General features: G+C 36.7%; 1 protein-coding gene across 1 annotated transcript in view; it reads right to left on the reverse strand.

Moving 5' to 3' along the window:
- The window catches only part of LOC111150017 (anoctamin 5), a 98,831-nt gene that overhangs the window by 17,081 nt on the left and 58,256 nt on the right, over window positions 1-23,494 (reverse strand). The window contains exons 11-16 of the mRNA XM_022507331.1: window positions 15,991-16,125; window positions 15,533-15,638; window positions 15,370-15,430; window positions 6,223-6,374; window positions 4,030-4,104; window positions 2,014-2,236 (exon numbers count right to left, since the gene is read on the reverse strand). Coding sequence (XP_022363039.1) covers window positions 2,014-2,236; window positions 4,030-4,104; window positions 6,223-6,374; window positions 15,370-15,430; window positions 15,533-15,638; window positions 15,991-16,125 — 752 coding nt within the window. The remainder of the gene's footprint in view (window positions 1-2,013; window positions 2,237-4,029; window positions 4,105-6,222; window positions 6,375-15,369; window positions 15,431-15,532; window positions 15,639-15,990; window positions 16,126-23,494) is intronic.

Below are 23,494 nucleotides of genomic sequence, written 5' to 3' on the forward strand. Positions count from 1 at the left end.
AGCTGATCTAGCCAAAGTGGTAACAGTTTCAATGATACTGAAATGGTAACAATATTATTCTAAAGACGCAGAGAATTCCTCCTTTTTAGAGAAATTATCTGCATTCTTTCAAAATCTCTAATGTGTATTTAAGTGATTTTTCTCACTGAAATCTCTGATTTTTTAGATGCTTTGTTTTTAAGTGCTATATGCTAGATTTTTTTCTTTTATTAACAAAAAAAGCAGTAAAGCTGAGCGAGAACTACAAATCTGAAGATAGCCTTTAATGAAAGTTGCTTCCTAGAGCAAACTCTGGTGCTGAATGAGTAATGTGCTCTTCCTGGTACCGTTGGGTGCAGTGATGGTATACGGACTTGGAGGAGGAACCTTGCGCACTCAGAGGAGAAGCTGACGCCTGGGACTGGGGTCTTGATCTCATTTCCAACTTGCCAGAGGCAAGGCAAGAAGCAACTGTGCTCCACACCCCTCTCCCTGACTAAATCTCCCACTTTGACTATGACTCCTTTACTGTCCCTCATGGCTATAGGAGAACTTTTAATAATTTAAAAGGAAAAGAGGGGCACCTGGGTGGCTCAGTCGGATGTGTCTGACTTGACTTTGGCTCAGGTCATATCAGGGTCATGATCTCAAGCTCCATGTAGGGTTCACCCTGGGCATAGAGCCTGCTTACGATTCTCTCTCTCCCTCTCATTTTGCCCACCCCTACCACAGCACGCATGCACGCTCCTCTCTCTCTCTCTCTCTCTCTCAAAATTAATTAATCAGTTCATTAATGAAGGAAAATAATCCAGGGTCTAAGACCCACGACAACTGAAAAAAAAAGTATTACATTTTAGATATATTCAGGAGGAGCTGATTGTTTTGTTTTTCCCACAATGGTTTTCAAAAGCAAATCCCTTCCAAACACCATATACATGAAATAAAAATTATCTGTGTCTTGAGAAAAGTGAGGCTTTTACTTAAAATTCAACTAGCCTGATCAAGGGAGGATTGAGACAAGAATACTCTGAAAGTTCTACTGAGTCCTAATTCTTCTTTTTAGTTCTTTTTCTTGCTTCCACCATAATGGGTCTAAATGTGGCTGTTAGGGAATTCTGATTACCAGCCTATGTGTCTACCTATAGAACAAAACTGCCTTAGGAGGTGCCTTTAAAAACTGCCTTTAAAAACGGCAGGTGTTGGTGAGTATGAGGAGCAAGGGGAACCCTCCTACACTATTGGTGGGAATGCAAGCTGGTGCAGCCACTTTGGAAAAAGCATGGAGGTTCCTCAAAGAGTTGAAAATTGAGCTACTCTATGACTCAGCAATTGCATGACTGGGTACTTATCCCAAAGATACAAATGTAGTGATTTGAAGGGGCACGTGCACCCAATGTTTATAGCAGCAATGTCCACGATAGCCAACCTATGGAAAAAGCCCAGATGTCCATCAACAGATGAATGGATAACAAAGATGTGATATATATATAGATATATCTATCTATCTATCTATCTATCTATATATATATATATATATAATGGAATATTATGCAGCCATCAAAAACCTGAAGTCTTGCCATTTGCAATGATGTGAATGGAACTAGAGGGTATTATGCTAAGCAAAATAAGTCAATCAGAGAAAGACAATTATCATATAGTATCTCTGATATGAGGAATTGGAGAGGCAGGGCAGGGGGTCGCGGTGGGCAGGGAGGGAAAAAAATGAAACAAAATGGAACTGGGGAGGGAGATAAACCATAAGAGACTCTTAATCTCAGGAAACAAACTGAGGGTTGCTGGGGGGTCAGGGGGAGGGATAGGGTGGCTGGGTTATGGACATGGGGGAGAGTATATGCTATGGTGAGTACTGTAAATTGTGTAAGACTGATGAATCACAGTCCTGTACCCTTGAAACAACTAATACCTTATATGTTAATTTAAAAAAAATGAACTCCCCAAGGGATGGTCCAAAACTGATGTATAGCACTGGTAGAATATTTTTTCAGTGCCACACAGATGACCTGGCCAACTTACCCATTTTTGTAATCCATACAGATATCTTTTCATAAATGAAATTCAAGATCAAGATGACGATAAAGTTCAAGCAGGATCCACTGAGTGACGTGGCTATCTGGGGAGTGAGGAAACTTTTGACATGCTTAAAGGATGCTTCACTTTCCATAAAGCTAGCAAATGTAGCAAACACTGACAGGCGGTACACAATCACAGCTACCATACAGGCGATGACAAGGGCCATCTGGAAAAGGGAAACAAGGAATCAGTCACTCTGGTCTCTATCTCTGCCATGTGTACCCATCTGAAACATACTATTCTCTTCATCTCATTATGTTAAGGTCAGCCCCTCTGACTTGGGAAGCAGACCAAGCCAGTCCCTCTTACATAGATGGCAGGGAAAGAACACTGTTAAGGCAAAAGGTTTATAGAGAAGACAAGACCTGTGGTTGTAGCTGGGTGAGTCTAAAACAGATGAGTAGCCATTGCCCATTCATCATCTGTCAAGCATTGGAAAATTAGGCACAAGGCCAAATCCTGCCTGTGGCCTTACTCACTCTTATATGGTTTTTGAGTTATAAATGGCTTTTTGCTGCTTTTTTTAAGGTTATAGGAAAAAACAAAGATGATTACATGCCAGAGACTGTCTGTGGCCCACAAAGCCTAAAATACATGTGGCCCCTCCACAGAAAACCGTTGCCAAACTGTCTGCCCCAGGTTGTAGTTAAACACGTAGTGTGAAGACCAAGTACTTTCCCAAGAAGGACACATTTAGAGATCCCGTCTCATTTCCCCTCAGAATGTTGCCATTTGTGTTCTGATATGCCTGGTAGTTTAAGATATTTATATAGATGCTACATAAATTTTAAACACTTCCCATATTGCAAAAACCCAAAGATCTGGTGAAGCCTTTACCTTGATGATTGGAAAATCTGACTGTGAAAGTTGAGGGACTGAATCAAATGGAATGAGTACTAGAAATAAAAGATAGAATAATCTTTCTGGAACCACACTCTAGATTATTTCTCAAGCAGTGCCCTGACTTGATTATTGCTCTATTATCAATAAAATATTATTTACACTATTACTTCTCCTCAGTGTCTGTTATATCATCTAAGAAAACACACATTTAAAAGAGAAAAACTGGGCGCCTGGGTGGCTCGGTGGGTTAAACCCTCTGCCTTCAGCTCAGGTCATGATCCCAGGGTCCTGGGATCGAGTCCCGCATCAGACAGCCCACTTCTCAGTCTCTCTCTGCCTACTTGTGATCTCTGTTCATCAAATAAATAAATAAAAGCTTAAAAAAAAATAAAAGAGAAAAACCAATACCTTTAACTAGAAATGTTAAAGATAAAAAATTATGGGATAATACGAACTATAAGGTTAAACTCTAGTCAACAACTGCTAATTATTTATTCTTCAACATGTTAAGCTCTGAGAGGGTTAACACTGCTTCTTTTCCTTAAAATTCAAGGCCAGCTGTGAGAGGACCCACATTTGGAAAGTGGAGGGTGGGAAATGAATTGTGGTGGTGGAGGAATCTGGTAGCTAAAAGGCATGGAAAAAAACCTGACTCCCTCACAATGGGACTCGCTAATTAAATTCTTCAAGTAGAAGTCATACTTTCTTCTATTTATTTCAGCAAGAAAATAAATTTTGACTATATGCTTTTTTTTCTTTGCATTTTGTGTAGATATTTTAAGTGGATATAAAGATAAATCAATGATTTTTTTTTAAGGAAACAAAAACCAAACAGTCTGCAAATGAATCTGTTACATGTGCTGGTTGCTGGGGGAGGGGGAGGGGCAGGCACTCAGATGAGGCACGGGTCTCTCCCCAAGCTCTTCTTACAAGATTCAGTTGTGGCACATCTATGTGGGTCACCCTTGAGTTTATATATGAGCTCTATTCAAAATAAAAAGACGGGGGGGGGGGGGGGGGGAGAGGGGCTCGAGAGCCATGGCAGATGAAACTACGGAGGTTATCCTAATAAGACTGCACATCAAGAGATGAGAGCAGGTTCCCAAACATGCTCACCCAAAATGTCACCGTAGCTCCTGATAAAAAGTACCATGGGAGACGACTCCACAGAGGCATGTATGGTTCCATCTCCTGCAATTTTGAAGAAATCACAGCAAAATTCAAAATCTACCCTCAACATTGGGACGCCAAGCAGTAGTCAAAACCACAAAACCCAGTTAGAGTAGAAACCTCCCCGAGTCCACGACAGCTCATGGGCAGCTACATTCTAGCCCTGGTTCCTTCCCTTCAGGTAGAGACCTTCAGGGCTCTCAGGTGAGATTGTTCACACATGATATGAGCCATAACGGATACACACTGTATCCTCAGGGTTGAATGAGAGTGGTGTTTAGGGCCTGGGAGAGAGGAAACGACGTCAGAACCCAAGAGCTGCTGCTTAAGTGGACATGCTTTAATGATACTACAGCTTGCTTCTAATTGAATTGAATCAAATTGCACTGCTCTATAATTGCTACACATGATATTAAACAGGGCACCATCTTTATATTTACAGGATTGTGTTCTTCTGCACAGTTCAGGGGACCAGGCTTTTCCACCTTGATGTTCTTCTAAGCCATTAACAGAAGATATTCATTATATCAGCTGAAATTCTTAGCTACATCAAGAGCCAGTGAGATCTTACCCCCCCAAAATTGCCATAGAGTAAAAAACAGCCGTCAGCAGAAATCTAAATCATATAATTCTATCTAAAGGATAGGATTTTTAGGGAGGATTTTTATACCTGGAGGATTTTTAGGGAAGACTGAATGCAAACAGAACTTGACAGGCAGAACAGCTGTCCAAGAGCTCTACTGAATGTGTGTGCATGTGTGCACATGTGTGTGTCCAATGTGTGTGTGTGTGTGTGTGCATGCTTTTTGTGCATGTGTGTGTGTGTGTGTGTGTGTGCCCATGCATACATGTATGTGTTCTCAATACAGACTCAAATGTGAGGGCTCTGGCCATACTGACCCGTTGAAGAAGCCCTGCAATTAAGTCAGAACCTTGATTTCAAAACCATTCAAGTGGATGATTCACAGCCAGTCCATTCATACTGTTTTTCAGCTGGTTTCATACGCAAACATTCAGTACCTCTGGTTTTTATGGCAATAATTTTAGGCCTGCTTTTAGTTTCCTTTTTATACCATGAAATATTAATAGATACACATCACATCATTATCATGGCAAGTCTCTTTTAATATGTTTTCTTAATGTCAGACAGCCACCCAAGTCGTTAATATATTGTCTGAGGCATTTTTTCCCTTTGCTCACTTACTGGATTTTTTCGTAATGTCTCAGTAAAGCCAATAGATGCCTAGTGAGTGCATGAATGCCTAAACTGTGAAGATAATTTTGAGTATTATACCACAAGAACAGTGTCCTGAACAGAATGGGAAATTCTGCTAGAGAGACTGTGTTAGAGACATATTCTGTTCTCCCTTTAACAGCTTTGGGCCACACAGTGACTATGGTTGATGGAAAGGTAGGGACGCTAAGAATATGTGGTCGAGTCTGGTCTTTGAAGGCAAAGTACTTTATATTTTTCACATTAAAAAACAAAAAACAAAAAATCAAAGAAAAAGCACCAAGAAGTCAAATTACTCAGTCGACAACATATAGGTGGTTTGCCAGTGAAGGAGCCCCAGACTTAGACATTGCCATCCAGACACTAGTGCAATGATCTTCCCATTATAATAAATTAAAAGAGACTGGGTGAATAAAATTTGGTCTAATAAAACAATCACTCATAAGTTCACTATCTTAAAATAATACTATTTTAATTTTGGTGTGTTAACTTAGTATCATTTCCATGTATATATATTTATATACTAAGTCCATTGCATATACATTCTTTTCCATTTTCCTTTTATTCCATTTGTTACAAAACTATGTTATATCATGACATGATGCTTTGTATTTGCTTCAAAATCATCCCATGGTGGAGAGGAGCAAGTGTAAATGTAACAAGACAGTCCGTGAATTAGTATTCACTGAAGCTGGGTGACAGGTCCATCCTGGGGTTCATTATACTTCTCTATCTACTTTTTTCGTATAGATTTTAAATACGTACGAGAAACAAGGAAAGAAGTTTGTAAGATTTCTCTGTTGGAAAATATTTTAAAAGCAAATTAAAACATCCACTATTATTTGTGTGGTTGTCCAGAGCGGGGACTCCACTGAGATATGCTGGCCGTCAGCGCGCTGACCCACCTTAGTCACTGCATTCATCTTCCTCTGTTTACACATAGCTTCAAACTCCGGTCTCAGCTGAAGCTGCTGCTGTTCCTCTTCAAAGTCCACCAGGTCCCACTCATATTCCATTCTGGCCTGTCGCTGTTTCCAAAACTCCAAGAACAATGTGACTGTAGACAAAGAAAAGCATAAAAACAACTGTAATCAAGGGATGGAGAATAAAATGCATAAGAAAATAATCTGGGTTTTTTTTCTCCACTTTAAAAAAAATGTTGGTTGAATGATGGTTCTTCTGTCACTACTATGTTGGCTTAATAACATGTGATAACACTGACGTAATTCATGTAAAAACTCAAGTCAATTTCATAGCAGTCCATGCAAGATAAACAATTTCAGGCACATTACTCTCTCTTCATTCAAATAATCTGAAGTAATATTAAACTTACCTTTTTGCTAAAACCTAGATTTTGTTTGCATGGTTGTTTTTTGTTTTTTTTTTTTTTTTCCCACTGAAATCATTCAAGCAATTATACAAGTTTTTCAGGCTTAGGTAAATTTAAGGAAAACATGAGAGTCATTCCCATAGCACAATCTCTGTCTCTCTGTCCCTGTCCACCTCTCTCTCTCTTTCTCTCTCTCTCTTTGTATATACATATAATTTTTAATAAACTTTCAATTGCATCATAACATACTCACAGAAAAGTACATAAAACACACCTGTAAAATTTAAAGAATTTTCACAAAATAAGCATTCCCATGGAACAGCATCAATATAAAAAAATAGAACATGACCAGCACCCCTAAAAACACACCCTATGACTCTTCTAAGATGTAAGTATAACTAGTATCCTAGCTTCTAACGTCATAGGATAGTTTCACCCATCTTTGAACTTTTCATAAATGGTCACATAATATAGGTAGTTTTTGCATTAGGTTTTGTTTCGGTTCAACTTTTCTTGTAAACTGAATCCATATTGGTGTGTGTAGCAAAAGTTCATTTATTTTCATTGCTGCAGTGTTCTATTATTTAAGTAAACCATAATTTTGTTTATTCTTGAACTCATAGACGTTTGGATTATTGCCAGGTTTTTTGTTATTACAAATACCGTTGCTGTGAATATTCTTGTACATATCTTTTGGTGGGCATATGCATGCCTTTCTGGTATATATCTAAGAATGGAATACTAACACAATCAATATTAACATATAATTTTATCACCTGTGATTCAAATTTTAATGTTTCATCTGACTCATTCCCTGCTTACTTTTATTTTCTTTAATTTTTTTATTTTTAATTTTTATTTTTAAATTTTTAAAAATAGGATCTCTACCCAACATGGGACTTGAACCTACAACCTTGAGATCAAGTCCTGAGCTGAGGTGAAGAATCAGACACTTAACTGACTGAGCCACCCAGGTGCCCTTTTTCTTCCTTTAAAAAAATTATTTTATTGTAAGAACAGCTAACCTGCTTTGTATCCTCTTAACAAATTTTAAGTCTATAGTACCTTATTATTGACTAGAGGCATGAGATTGTACAGTAGCTCTCTAGAGATTATTTATCTTATAACTAAGACTCTACGGCCTTTGATTAGTTACTCCCCTTTTCCCTCATTTCCACTAACCCCCAACAATCTCCATTCCACTCTCTGATTCTATAAATGTGACCATTTTAGATTGCTTCATGTAAATGGAATCAGGAAGGATTTCTCTGTCTGTAACTGGCATATTTCAAAGATCATAATGTCTTCAAGATTGATCGATGTTGTCACATATTTCAGAATTTCCTTCTTTTCAAGGGTGAATAACATATCAAATGTATATACCAATAGTATATATATACATATATACATATGTATATACACATAACACATTATATATATACATATATATGTATATATGTATATGCATAATGTGTGTGTATATATATATATATACACACACACACACACACATATATATATATGATCACAATTTCTTTATCCATTCATTTATCCATGGACATTTAGGTAGTTACTACCTCTCACTTACTGTGGATAGTGCTTTAATGAACACAGGAGTCCCAGCATCTCTTCAAGAACCTGATTTCAATTATCTGGAGTAAATTACTCATGAGTGGTATTGCTAGATCATATAGTAGTTCTATTTTTAGTTTTCTGAGGAATTTCCATACTGTTCTCCAGCTGCACTATTTAGCATACCCACTAACAATGTACAAAAATTTATGATAATTCTCCACATCCTCATCAGCTCTTGTCTTTTGTTATTTTGGTAATAGCCATCCTGACAGGTATGAGTTGACTTCTCATTGTGATTTCTGATTTGCATTTCTCTGGTAACTAGTAATCCTAAGCATTTCTTTATGTACCTATTGGCCATTTGTATATATTCTTGGGAGAATATCTATTCGAATCCTTCGTCCATTTTAAAATCAGGTTATTAGGGCTTTTTCACTATTTTTAAAAATATTTTATTTATTAGAGAGAGAGAGAGAGAGAGAAACAGCATGAGTTGGGAGGAAGAGAAGAAGAGGGAGAAAGAATTTGAAGCAGACTCCAGACTAAACACAGAGCCTAATGCAGGGCTCAATTCCATGACTGCAAGATCGTGACCTGAGCCAAAAGGGAGTCAGATGCCTAACCGACTGTGCCAACCAGGTGCCCTGGGTTTTTCCATTATTGAGTTTCAGGAATTCCTTAAGTATTTTGGAGATTCGCCCCTTATCAGAGATATGATTTGCAAATATCTTCTGCCATTCCATGGGTTGTCTTTTCACTATGCTGTTTTCTATGCTGCACAGAAACTTTTTTAGCTCAATGTAGTCCAGATTGGTTTTGGTTTCTGTTACCTGGGCTTTGATGTTATGTACAGGAAATCATTGCCAAGATCAATGTCATGAAGTTTTTCCTTAAATGTTCTTCTAGGAGCTTTATATAGTTTCAGGTCTTACATTTGATATTTTATCTGATTCTGAAGTGATTTTTGTGCATAGTGTAAGATAAAGATTTAATTTCATTCTTTTGCATGTGGATATCCAATTTCTCCACATCATTTGTTGAAGAGACTAGCCCTTCCCCATCGTGTATTCTTGGAACTCTTGTCGAAGAACAGTGAACCATACATGCGTGGGTTTATTTCTGAACTGCTGTCTGTTCTACTGGTCTGTGTATCTGTCTTTATGCCAGTGCCATATTGTTTTGATTACTGTAGACTTTGCAATTTTGAAATCAAGAAGTGTGATGTCTCCAGCTTTGTTCTTTCTCAAGACCGGCCTGCCTACTTCAAGAGTCTTGTGATTCCACATGAATTCTTTTCAGTTGTTTTTCCCATTTCTGTAAAAAATGTCATTGGGATTTTGGTAGAGATCATATTGAATATTTAGATCACTTTGGGTAGTATGGAAAAATTAATAATCTTAAGTCTTCCAATCCACGAGCATGGGGTGGCTTATTATTCCTCCAGATATTTAGCAATATGGGTATTGTTTGCTTTGCATGGTTCTAGTATGCATATTCCAGTTTCCATGGGTTAGTGACACAACACAAGTCCCCCAGCATGACTCAAAATTCAGGTACTACACTATATTAACTGTGAACTGTTGCATAAATAACAGCATAAATAACCTAACTTTAGACCACAAGAAACTAGAAAAAGAAGAATAAACTAAGCACAAAGTTAGTAGAAAGAAGGAAATAACAAAGATTAGAGTGCAAATGAATGAAACAGAGACTAAACAGACAATAGAAAAGATCGATAAAACTAAGAGCTGGTTTTCTTCTTCAAAAGATAAACAAAGTAGACAAACCTTTAGCTAGACTTATCAAGAAAAAAAATAGAGAGGACTCATATAAATAAAATTAGAAATGAAAGAGGAAACAGAACAACTGCTATCACGAAATACAAAGAATCACAAAAAGACTACTATGTATGCCATCAAATTGGACAAACTAGAAGAAATGCATAAATACCTATAAACAACAACCTACTAAGACTGAATCATGAAGAAATAGAAAATCTGAACAGACCACTGACTAGTAAGAATCTTGAATCAGTAATCAAAAACCTCCCCACAAAGACAAGTCCAGAAGAAGATAACTTCACTGGTACATTTTACTAATCATTTAAAGAACTAATGCCAATCTTTCTCAAACTCTTGCCAAACATATAGTAGGAGGGAAGACTTTCAGACTCGATTTACAAGGCCAGCATTACTCTGATACCAAAGCCAAAGACCTCAGGAGAAAAGAAAACCATGGCTCAATATCCCTGATGAACACAGATGCAAAACACCTGAATAAAATAGCAGCAAGTCAAATTCAACAATACAGTAAAAAGATCATACACCATGACTAAGTAAAATTTATGCCAGGATACAAGGATGGTTCTACATGCACAAATCAATCAATGTGGCATACTACATTAATAAAATGAATGATAAATCTTACAGTCATCTCAACTGATGAAGCAAAGGCATTTAAAAGAATTCATGATAAAAATTCTCAACATTATGGGTATGGAGGAAATGTAACAACATAATAGGAGGAAATGTACCAACATAGTAAGAGTCATATATGACAAGCCAACAGCTAAGATCATTCTCAGTGATGAAAAGCCAAAAGGTTTTCCTCTACCAAAGGATGCCCATTCTTGTCACTTGTTTTCAATAAAGTACTGAAGTCCTAGCTAGAGCAATTGGCCAAGAAAAAGGAAGAAATGGCATATAATTTGGAAAGGAAAAAGTAAAACCTTCTCTATTTGCAAATGGCAGTAAATTATGTATAGGAAGTCTAAAGAGTCCACCAAAAATAGAATAAGGGAATTCTGTAAAGTTTGAGGATAAAAATTAATATACAAAAATTTGTTGTTTCTATAAACTAACCACATACTGTCAGAAAGATAAATTAAGAAGACAATCCCATTTCCAATAGTATCAAAAGGAATAAAATATCTAGGAACAAATTTAACCCAGGAGGTAAAAGATATGTACACTGAACACTACAAGATACAGATAAAAGAAACCAAGAATACACAAATACATGGAAAGATATTCTACACTTATGGAGTGTAAGAATTAATATTGTAAAAATGTCCATATTACCCAAGCAATCTTCAGATTCAATGCAATCCCTATCAAAATTCCAATGACATTTTTCACAGAAATAGAACAAACAATAATAAAATTTGTATGGAACCACAAAAGATCTGGAATACTCAGAGCAATCTTGAGAAAGAAGAACTAAGCAGTAGCCATCACACTGCCTGATTTCAAACCTACAGTAATTATATAATTTTATATTTTATAATTTTATACTTTATAATTTTATATTTTTATATATTTATGTTTTATATTTTTAATTTATAATTAAATTAAATTTTATAATTTATAATTTTATAATTTATATTACAAAGCTATATTAGTCAAAACAATAGAAACCTTCAAAAAAACAGTCACATAGACCTATGTATCATCATCAATAGCCCAGATATAAACCCATGCATGTATGATCAACTAATATTTAACAAAGGAGCCAAGAATAGTCAAAGGGGAAAGGACTTTTCTTCAATAAATGGTTTTGTAAAAACTGGATATTCAGGTACAAAGGAACAAAGTTTAATCCCTTAGACCGTATGTCCAAATCAACTCAAAATAGATTACAGACTGAATGAGCATAAGACCTGAAACCAGAAAACTCCTGGAAGAAAATATCGTGGGTAATAAGCTCCTTGACATTGCCATGGCAATGATTTGCTAGATTTGACATTAAAGCTAAGGCAACAAAGGCAAAAATAAACAAGTGGGACTATATCAAACTAGAAAGCACAGCAAAGGAAACAATTAACAAAATGAAAAGGCAACCTACAGAATGGAAAGAAATATTTGCAAATTATATATCTGATAAGGGGTTAATATCATATACACAGAGAGAGAGAGAGAGAGAGAAAGAGATACACCTCAACAGCAAAACAAAACAAAACAACAATCCAATAAAAAAATGAACACAGGGGGTACCTGGGTGGCTCAGTGGGTTAAGGCCTCTGCCTTCGGCTCAGGTCATGATCCCAGGGTCCTGGGATCGAGCCCCACATTGGGCTCTCTGCTAGGCGGGGAGCCTGCTTCCCTTCCTCTCTCTCTGCCTCTCTCTCTGCCTACTTGTGATCTCTCTCTCTCTCTTTGTCAAATAAATAAACACAATCTTTTAAAAGAAAATGAACACAGAATCTAATTAGATATTTTTCCAAAGATAAAGAAATGGTCAACAGGGAGGCACCTGGGCGACTCAGTCTGTTAACTGACTGACTCTTGATTTCAGATCAGGTCATGATCTCAGCATTGTGAGCTCAAGCCCCATGTTGGGCTCTGCCCTGGGTGTGGAGCCTGCTCAAGATTCCCTCTCTCCTTCTCCCTCTGCCCCCCAACCCTGCTCACATGTACATATGCGCTGGCTCTCTCTCTTTAAAAAAAGAAAATTAACCAACAGGTAACCAAAAAGAGTCTCAACATCACTCATCATCAGGAAAATGAAAATCAAAACCACAATGAGATTATCACTTCACACCTGTCAGAATGGCTGTCATCAGAAAGACAAGACGTAACAAGTGTTAGGAAGGATGTAGAGATAAGGGACCCCTTGCACACTGATGGTGGGAATGTAAACTGATACAGCCATTTAGGAAAACAATATGGAGGTTCCTCAGAAAAATTAAAAATACAACTACCATATGATCCAGCAATTCTACTTCTACGTATATACCCAAAGGAAAGAAAAATCACGAATTTGAACTGATATTTGCATCCCCATGTTTACTGTGGCATGCCTTACAATAGCCAAGTCAGGGAGACAACCTGTGACCATCAATGCATGATGAACGGGTAAAGAAAATGTGGCATATACATATACAATGGAATGACATTCAGCCATAAAAAAGAACGAAATCCTGCTATTTGGGACAACATGGATGGACCCTAAGGATGTTATGCTAAATGGCATAAATCAGACAGAGAAATACAAATACTGTATGATCTCACTTATATGTGGAATATAAAAAAAAAAACACTTGTAGGAACAGATACAGATTGGTGGTTACTGGAGTTGGGGGTGGATGGGTGAAAGTGGTCAAAAAGTACAAATTTTGATTTAGAAGAGTAATAAGCCCTTGTGATATAATGAACAGCATGGTGATTATATTTAAAACTAAAAGTTGTTAAAGACTGGACCTTAAATGTTCTCATCATAAGAAAAATAAGTGAAATGACGGATGTTAACCAAACCTACTGTGGTAATCATTTTACAATATATAAATATATATGAAATCATCATGTTGTATACATTAAACTGATACAATATTATACGTCAAATATATCTCAATAAAACTTGGGGTGGGGGAGAAGAAGTGACCTAAATGTTTCAATAGAGAACTGGTTACATAAAATATGATAAGCTCATGTAAGGCAATTCTATTCAGTCATAAATACACGTACACACACACACACACACACACACACATCCACTGCTCTGGAAGGAGTCTCCTCACTCATTGTTTAAACAATGAGTAGATTTAAAACTGTGTATAACAGTTATGTAAAATTGTATGAATACACATACCCACACACACAGAGCAGAAGATTCTGAAAAATCATGGCCAAGATAATGTTTCTACTTCTAGTAATGTTAACATTATTTTCTCTCTACTTCTATATACTACTTGAATTTTCTATGATGGGTATGTATTTTTATTATGAACAAAAACGTAAAAAGTACTTCCTTTCTGCCAGTACAAAGCATAGTAAGCATTATTTTCAGGTCTCAACCCCTTGAACTAGTGTTGTTCCTTTAATCTAGGATATTTTATCGTCACACCTATTCCACCAACTCACCCTTTGGTTTGGCTCAATTATTTATTAGTGGTTGTACTAAAACAAATATCCCCAAAGTTCTGTTTTCCTAGAATTTGGCCACAATCCTCAAAAACCAAAGGTAAACCAATTCACTATAAGAGTAAACTTTTCCCAAAGAACAGATGGTGGCACCTTTCACCATATTTCCAGTGTCTGTGGGTCCCCCATGCGGCTGCTTCTCTATCTCTGACGAAATAGAAGGTGGCTGTGGGTGCACCATCTCTCTCATTGGAAACTTAACTGCAAACTATCGTATTTGTTGCCATTGGTGCACCTCTCCTGCACTGCTGATTCCGAGTCACGACAAAGGAAGGACTTGGTGGCCACAGGGATGAAGACACGTGGAGCTGGGCAACTAGAGGACTGTTGGTAAGATTTCTCTGTTCTCTGGTTTTCGAATCTAGGCTGCTCTCTTCAGAGCATAGCAGCTCTGCATTTAGCTCTGCTAAATCCCTCTGCTTCACACCACATCCCCATGTCTGGGTGTCTTTTTGGCTGGATTAAGCTACCCCGGTTCTCTTGCCCAGTTTTTAAATGCACATATTGTTGAAGACTTTTTTTTTTTTTTTTAAGTTGGAAAGAAAAGAAGTCTATTTTTCCCCAGAGTCCCCTGAGATTTGGGACATGTTTTAGAAGGCTTTAGGCTTCTTCCTGCTGACTTACTCTTACATAAAATATTTTCCTCACTGATGGCAGGAACAACTTCATGACACCTCTTCTTCTCATGTAAAATGAAAAAGATGAGATACTGGGACATTTCCAAAATTAAGGGGAACTCCACTTTACATGAAGATTTTTAACAAATGGAACTGGAAGCTGGAATCGGAATTAAACTCAGGGACTTTCAACTCAAACATGGATTTATTAGCCCTCAACAGTTGTTGATTCTTGTTCAACTTTGTGCCCATGATTCAGTGGCTTTCAGCCAACAAATATTCATGTGTACTCTCTCTTGCATTAAGTAGTTGTTGAACTGGGTTTTTACCACAGCCCTGGGAGACAGTGTAAGCTGAATGAATATATACAAAGCTTCAAAAATTATTATCTCAGAGAAATTAAGAGATAATTAATAAAGACCTTTTTGGACCAAAGACAAAGGACTACAGACCACTGATGCAGACTCCATCAGTGTACTGATGCTAGCTGGCAAAGACACAAAGGTCCAAAATCATCTTTGGTATAAGGTATGCCATCTGTATATGTTATACAAATGGGCCATAGAATACATAACACGGAGAAAGTTGTTTTTTATGTAACTATCTACTCACCCCAAATTCCCATGAATATTGCAAAGAACACTGTCGACTCGTTATCAAACAAATGGGAGATCTGTAAAAACGGCAATAACATCACAAAGTCTACTCAGTATCAAATGTCATACAAAAAGAGAGAAATTCCAACTCTTTTCATTGTTCTGTAGTACGTACATACCTTGGAAGCCAAACATGTGGTATTTAGTCTCCAATAATCACACACTTGATCACAGAGTGGGCACATGATAATCTGACCTCCAATTGTAGGGTCACAGATCTCAGAGCTGCAGAGGGAACAGCCAAGTTATTTGCAAAGTGATGTGTTTTCAGGTGGTAGAACCACTCTTTATATAGCTTCTCACATATAGCAGGGGGGGCAACAAAGCAGCAATTTCTGTAGTAGGTCAAGTCATGTTTTGAGAAACAGAACCTTTAGAGCGGATCATTAGAACAGATTGTCCCTAAAGCACCAGGTGAGGGACAGCTGTTACACTGGGATTTTTATTTTTTTAATATAAATTATCTGCCTGCCATCAGGAAACATTCTGAAACACATGCCAGGGAAATCATAGCAACAGCCTCAGTTAGCGTAACAGCAAAGTGTTCTCTCTGTGTGGGCAATTCAGCTGCACTCACCTGTTTGAGTTACTATGCATGGATAATAAGCCGTAAATGAAACACGCTAAGCCAACTATAGCTGCAAAGGACAGCATCTCAGTGTAAAATCCAAGAAAGACAAAATACATGGCAATTTTTTCTCCAAAATAATTCCTATGAAAGAAGGTAGAAATAAGATCAAAGGTTAGAAGCATGATACCCTCCAGAGAGCTTTGGTTTTTGTACTCAGACAAGACCTATATTCCTCTCTCCCTTGCTCTTTAGCCCTGAAATCTTGGTAAAGTTACTAAACTCTCCTCACTTTGGTTTCCAAAGCACAAAATGCAGGAGGGTGCTTATCCACAGAATTGGTATAAGGACTGAAGGAAAGAACACACGTAAGTCAGACACCAACTGAGCATAAGTTAAGCTTTAATTTTGAAACAGTAAGGTAATTTGAAAAGCTTCTAAGTTTTAAGGAGAGTTTAAATGTATTGAAATAAACTGTAGAACATTCTGCAATGTAACTTCTAGCAATTAACAAGATCAAAATCACTTTCACAATGTGAATGGAGTTTCATTTTATTTCTCTTTCTAATATAAAGAAGGTTCTCTGACTACATCAGACAAGAGTGGTTGTATGTATAAACTTCCTTCTTCCTGCAATTTTTAATCTCTGATGGATGTTTATAGGATTTTGAGATAGGTAGCAAAACAAGGAATTAAAAAGGACTACTTAATAAGAGTTCCATAAGGGGCGCCTGGGTGGCTCAGTGGGTTAAGCCTCTGCCTTTGGCTCAGGTCATGATCTCAGGGTCCTGGGATTTAGCCCCACATCAGACTCTGCTCAGCAGAGAGCTTGCTTCCCCATCCCCTCTCTACCTGCCTCTCTGCCTACTTGTGTTCTCTCTCTCTCTCTGTCAAATAAATAAATAAAAATCTTTAAAAAAAAAAGAGTTCCATAAAATACTCAGTTCAGCCATTGCTTTACAAAAAGTTAAAAAGTTAGAGCACTACTTGTCCTAAATGCTTTTTTTCTTGTTTCTGTTTTTGTTTTTAGACCAAGCCCCCCTTAAGGTATCCCTTAAGGAATCTAAGAATATAGTTCTCTCTGTCTCAAAAACCACATTTCTTAAAACCAGATTAATCCTACCTATCCATATAGAGTTCAGCTTATCAAATCTGTGAAACCTTTCCACAGTTTCCAAGACAGATAGGCGTGATCCCTTCTGGGTTCTAACAGCAAGCTGTATCACAATCTATTACATCATTTAATATTAGCTTGTAATGTCCATACATGTTCAAAAAGAAGATAATTATGAACATAAGGGTATAAACTTAATTTCCAAATATTTACATATTTTCTTGTATTCAATATTAATTTTATTGAACCTCATATTCTTCAGTACTCAAAATTCCTAATCTTTTCTAATTAAATAGGCATCTCACTGCTTCTACCATCTTTCATTTCTCTTGCTCTGTCCTCAAATCATTATAAACTTGAGATTAAATCACAACTCCACCATAGTCCCTTGTTAATTTGCCACTCACAAATTCCTTGTTCACTTACATTTGGGACAAGTGAACTTTTTTCTTTTCTTTTCTTTTTTGCTGAAAAATATAGCAATTACTTCAATACTGCATAACATCAAAATCTCTCTTTTTTTTAAGATTTTGTTTATTTACTTGAGAGAGAGAAAGAGAGAGAGCATGAGTGGGGGTAGGGACAGAGGGAGAAGGAGAAGCAGACTTCCTGTTGAGCACAGAGCCCAACACGGGTCTGGATTCCAGGAACCTGAGATCATGACCTGAGCTGAAGGCAGATGCTTAGCCAATGAGCAACCCAGGCACCCCATAACATCAAAATCTTTTAATAAAGGATAAAAATATTTGATTTTGTAGAATTCACTCTTCATCATATCTATTTCTATGTGCTGTTTTTTTTTTTTTTTTTAAGATTTTATTTATTTACTTGACAGAGATCACAAGTAGGCAGAGAGGCAGGCAGAGAGAGAGGGGGAAGCAGGCTCCCCTCTGAGCAGAAAGCCCAATGTGGGGCTTGATCCCAGGACCCCAAGATCATGACCCAAGCTGAAAGCGAAGGCTTAACCCACTGAGTCACCCAGGTGCCCCTCTATGTGCTGTTTTAAAAATTACAAAACCAATCATTTTTTGAAGTGAAGATATCAATACTACTGCTACAGATTTAACCTAAAAATTCTTTGGGAATTTATAAAGAAACCGGATATTTCAACAAACCTTATTTTTAAAGAACTATCTTTTTCTCCCTTTCAATTTTCAAGAATCTTATTCCTTGACAATTAAAAGAAGAAAGTCCTCAAGAACTCCAGACCTTTAATTAGTATTAAAAAAATATTTAAAAGAGAAATTCTCAGATGAGCATTTGTTATATGGAATCATAGAAGTTATTTTACTAAACTTTGGACTGGGAAGCTTAACAATCACAGATTAACAACTAATACATCTCTTACAAATGTAAAATGCAAAAGACATATCTCAAATTTGTATTACGATAAAAATGTACACAGTATTGAAACATTTAAGATGTTAAATTATCTCACTATTCATAACCAAGAAAATGAGAGAACTCTAATAATATGAGATATTCTATAAAGACTCAAATATAAAGAGAATCTTTCTTTTGAGTATTTATTTTTAGAAAAATGAGCCTTATATTCACACCTATAGTGTATGGTACTTCTTAATCTGCCCATTTCACTTAGTAGACTTTGAGCCCATCTGTGGCCCCAGAGCATCTCAACAGCCCACTGACAGGTAGGAGATACTCATTGATATTGTTCGTGAGATCTAGTGAGAAGGTATTGGTCCAATTTTGTATTTCCAAGACTTAGTGTAAGCCATAGCAAATAATCAAAAGAATGATGATATAATTGAGCTGAGTATGGGCTTGAAGAATGAGCAAACATGTGGAAACATTTGGTTAAAAGGGATTCATTTTTATAGTGAATTTATGGACATCTGAGACTCTTAGCTATTAAATTTAATAGCATTTGAATAGCACCATTATACTCACTATAAATAGATTTATTCTAAGCTATTAGCTATATAGGCATATACCAAGTATTAAGTCACTCAAAATAGGTGACATCAAAAGAAAAAATATAGAGAGCTCTTAAACTGGAAAGAAAAAATAGGATTGGAGGGCATATAACACTGAAGACTGATAAAACAATGACAGCAACCTCAGTATTTCTATTTTTTCTTTAAAAATAAAATGTAATGTGACAAAATGACCAGCACCCTAGAGACAGGAAAACTACAAATGTTTGAACATGGAACTTAAGTTTGGTGTAGAGGTCATGCGAACTATGTGAAATCTCAAAAATCAGACTCTTAAATTCTAAACCCCTTTCTACCAAGTCATCCCGTCTTCCTTTTTTTTTTTTTTAATTTTCCATGTTCAATCATCCACTAAATGCAATAAATTTTGTTATAAAAATATTTTTCTAATTCATAGTCTCCTCTCTTTTCTCTTACCAGTATCTTGCATATGACCTTGAATACCTATTACTGAAAATTTTTAATAGCCTCCTTACTTCCCTGACTTCAGTCTTGCATCCATCTTTCATCTTCCTTATTTCCAATGAGGTGATGGTTCTAAAGCAAAACCTGAACCATGTCCTTTTCCTCCTTCAAATGGTTTTTATCCCTTCTTTTAGCAATGTTCTGCATGATGTTGCTGATAAACATTTAAGTCTCACCTGCTTCGGCTCCTACATGAAGAACTAAAGGTGTAAAGCTCTTCCTCAGCCCCGTGCTCTGTACTACATTTCTCTGCCTGAAACATTCTTACCTAACTTGTTTACTTTGGAACTTACTGTCTATCTTTCAAGACACAGCTCCAGAATAAGTGCTGTGAAGAATTTCCCTGAGGTCGTCATAAAAGTAGGTGCTTTTTCATCTGTGCTCTGTTCTTTCATGAGTATCGCTCTGTTATAATTATTATATATTTGGGTGTCTTCCTGTGAATATATTCATATTAGGAAACCATGTTCTGATTATCTTTGTAGCCCTACTCTCTTGCCTGGTATCTAGTGATGTTCACTGGGTGCCTGGGTGGCTCAGTCGGTTAATCATCTGCCTTTGGCTCAGGTCATGATTCCAGAGTCCTAGGATCGAGCCCCACATCATGCTCTCTGCCCAGCATAGCCTGCTTCTCCCTCTCCCTGCTGCTACTCCTGCTTGTACTCTCTCTCTCTGTCAAATAAATAAATAAAATCTTTAAAATAAATCAATAGGGGCGCCTGGGTGGCTCAGTGGGTTAAGCCGCTGCCTTCGGCTCAGGTCATGATCTCAGGGTCCTGGGATCGAGTCCCGCATCGGGCTCTCTGCTCAGCAGGGAGCCTGCTTCCCTCTCTCTCTCTCTCTCTCTCTCTCTGCCTGCCTCTCCATCTACTTGTGATCTCTCTCTGTCAAATAAAAAAAAAAAAATCTTAAAAAAAAATAATAAATAAATACTCATTAAACGAACTGTGTGCATTGTAATCATGCATCTGTGGATAATTCCTTTCTCTTTTTAGGGATGTTTTTCTATCATCTTGCTATCAAGAGCTACCAAATCTCTAAAACTTTTCCTAAAAACCATAAGATCAACAAGGAGAAGAAATAAAACTACACCCAAAACAGGCCTTCAGCATCATGACAAAGAACACCATGATCTTCAAATTACCTGTAAGTAATTAAGCCCAATTCTAACAGAGCATCTGCCACCTGCTGCCACAAACCTGAGGTACCAGAGAGCAAGGAAGAAGATGCTTAAGAAGTTCCAGGTTAAAAAAAAAAAAAAAAAAAGTAAAGTAAGGAAAGACATTAGACAACTTTAGACAAAATAACCCCCAGGGGGAGAAAAAGACGTAATTAAATGTTATAATACTGAACACATGTTGGGACATGGTAATTCCTAGCACTGGCCAAAAGAAAGGGATCTGAAAATAAGCAAGAGTGGCAGCCTCAGAGAAGCAACATTCTGGGGGAAGACTCATATATAAAGGGCGGTACTCCTTAAAGTAGTGGCAGTATAGAGAAAGAAGAAAATAAGAGGGACAGTTAGGATCCTGTGGATCCTGTGGATCCTAGACAATAGCCACACACTATCATTCATAGAAGAAACTGCATGGAATAGTAAAGGACTAGCAGAAGAGTGCACTCTAATGATAGAAACTCTGTGATTTAATTACAAATAGAAAAAAGCAGACCATGTCCATACAAAACTATATTAGAAAAACCAACAATGTTAAACAAATAGTTTCAGCTAATGAATATTTCCCAAAGGAACATAAGAAATGGTGGACTAAAGCACTACAAATTGAATTAAATTTTCTCAAATAAATAATTGAGAACATAAGAAAATACCAGAAATATAAAAACAAGAAGTGTGGGAATTGGAATAAATAAAACAAGAGGTGAAAGAACTCCACAAAGAGAGGAAAAAGAAAAATTGCAAAAGGTTGTATCGGAATTGATGATGAAATTATGAGGCATTCAAAAGGGTAAATAAAGGGGGAATTAAGTGAAAATCTAATAAAAGACAATCAGAAAAACAGGAGACCTATCAGAAGAATGTGAATGACATGGAGAAGTAAAAGACTCTCAGGGAAATTGTTTGATAAAAGGGCAGGCAAAAGAAGACTCAACTTACATATAACTGGAGTCCAAAGAAAATCAAAATACTGGGAAAGCACTGGTATTTAAAAATTATAATCAAAGAACAGCTTCCAGAATTAAAAAAAAAAAAAAAAAGAAGAAGATATGCATTGAAAGGATCCAGTAGGAACCAGGGTAAACAGACTTAGAACAATCACCTCCAAAACATAATGTGTTAAAACTATCAGATTTTAAAACAAATGAGCAAGCAAACAAAACTCTCGAAGCTTCCTAGCAAAATGATAAAGTAATGTTCAAGGACAAAAGAATTTTCTACTCATGAGGACACACTGGAGACTTTTCCACAAGCCAAGGATACCCACTATCTCTACTACTATTTAATACCGTTCTGAAATTACTAGCCAATGCAACTGAACAAAAGAAAATAACTGGAGACCTAAGAATTGGTAAAGAATAAAGCAAACTATTCCTATTTAAAAATGACAGGGTGGGATGCCTGGATGGCATAGTTGGTTAAGTATCTGACTCTTGGTTTCAACTCAGGGTTGTGAGATCATGCTCCACATCAGGCTCTATGCTCAGTGTGGAGTCTGCTTGAGTTTCTCTCTCCCTCGGCCCCTTCTACTCATGCATGTGCTCTCTTTCTCTCAAATAAATAAATAAATATTTTTAAAAACAGTAAATAAATAAATATAAATAAGATATGGTAATATACTTGGATAACCTTAAAGAATCAGTGATAAAACTAATTCAATGAAGATTTCTTCAAGGTATCAGAATATAAAATTAAGATACAAAAATCAACAGCATTCAATATATAAATAATAACAAGTTAGAAGATATAGAATACATAAAATATAACAGCAACAAAAAATATAAAATACCTAGGATTAAGCCTAAGAGAGGTGCCTAATCTATACAAAGGATTGAAAATCCCAATTTAGACTTGAAAAAAGACATACCTTTTCCTTGACATGCCTTTTCCTTGATTAGAATGACTGAATTATTATCAAACTATTAGGTCTACCTAATAAATAAATGAACTTATTTATAAATTTAATGTGATCCCCATATAAATACCAACAATATGCTTTTTCGTAAAGAGCTAACCAAGTTGATACTCAAGTTTATATGGAAGAATAAATATGCAGAATGTACAAGGAAACACTGAGAGTAAAAGCTATGATAAAGTATTAGCCCAACCAGATTTTAAACATACTACGTAGTACTACATAGTAAAACATACTGTGGCAATGGTGCTGTAATGAAAACAGCTTGGTACAGACAATGAGTAGCCAGCCTGATCAAAGGAAAACAAAACAAAACAAAACAAACAACAACAACAACAACAAAAAACCAGAACATCCAGAAAGAAACTCAATTGCATGTAGAAATCTAGTACAAGATAAAGGTAGTACCTCAAATCACTGGGACATCAATAAACTTCTTAATAAATGGTATTGGGACAGTAGATAAAATTAGATCTACTCCTCACATGATATGGAAGAACAAATTCTAAATGGATCAGGAATCTAAACACAAAAATTGAAACTATGCAAGTAAAAGAAAATGTAGGAGAATTCCTCTATAACTTGTGTGTATAAAAAAGGCATTGTCTGGGTGCCTGGGGGGCTCAGCCATTACTCATCTGCCTTCCGCTCAGGTCATGATCCCAGAGTCACAGAATGGAGTCCCACCATCAGGCTCCCTGCTCAGCAGGAGTCTGCTTCTCCCTCTGACCCTCACTCCACTTGTTCTCTCTCTCTCTGTCTCTCACTCTAATAAGTAAAATCTTAAAAAAAAAAAAAGCATTGTCACTAAAAATCCAAAAGCAATGAAAATTTTGATAAAGTCGACTTCATATAAAATAAGAAAATATTCTACATAGCAAAAGCCA

This window comes from Enhydra lutris, unplaced genomic scaffold (genome assembly GCF_002288905.1).
Source record: "Enhydra lutris kenyoni isolate GAN:26980312 unplaced genomic scaffold, ASM228890v2 scaffoldscaffold22, whole genome shotgun sequence".
Classification (NCBI taxonomy): domain Eukaryota; kingdom Metazoa; phylum Chordata; class Mammalia; order Carnivora; family Mustelidae; genus Enhydra; species Enhydra lutris.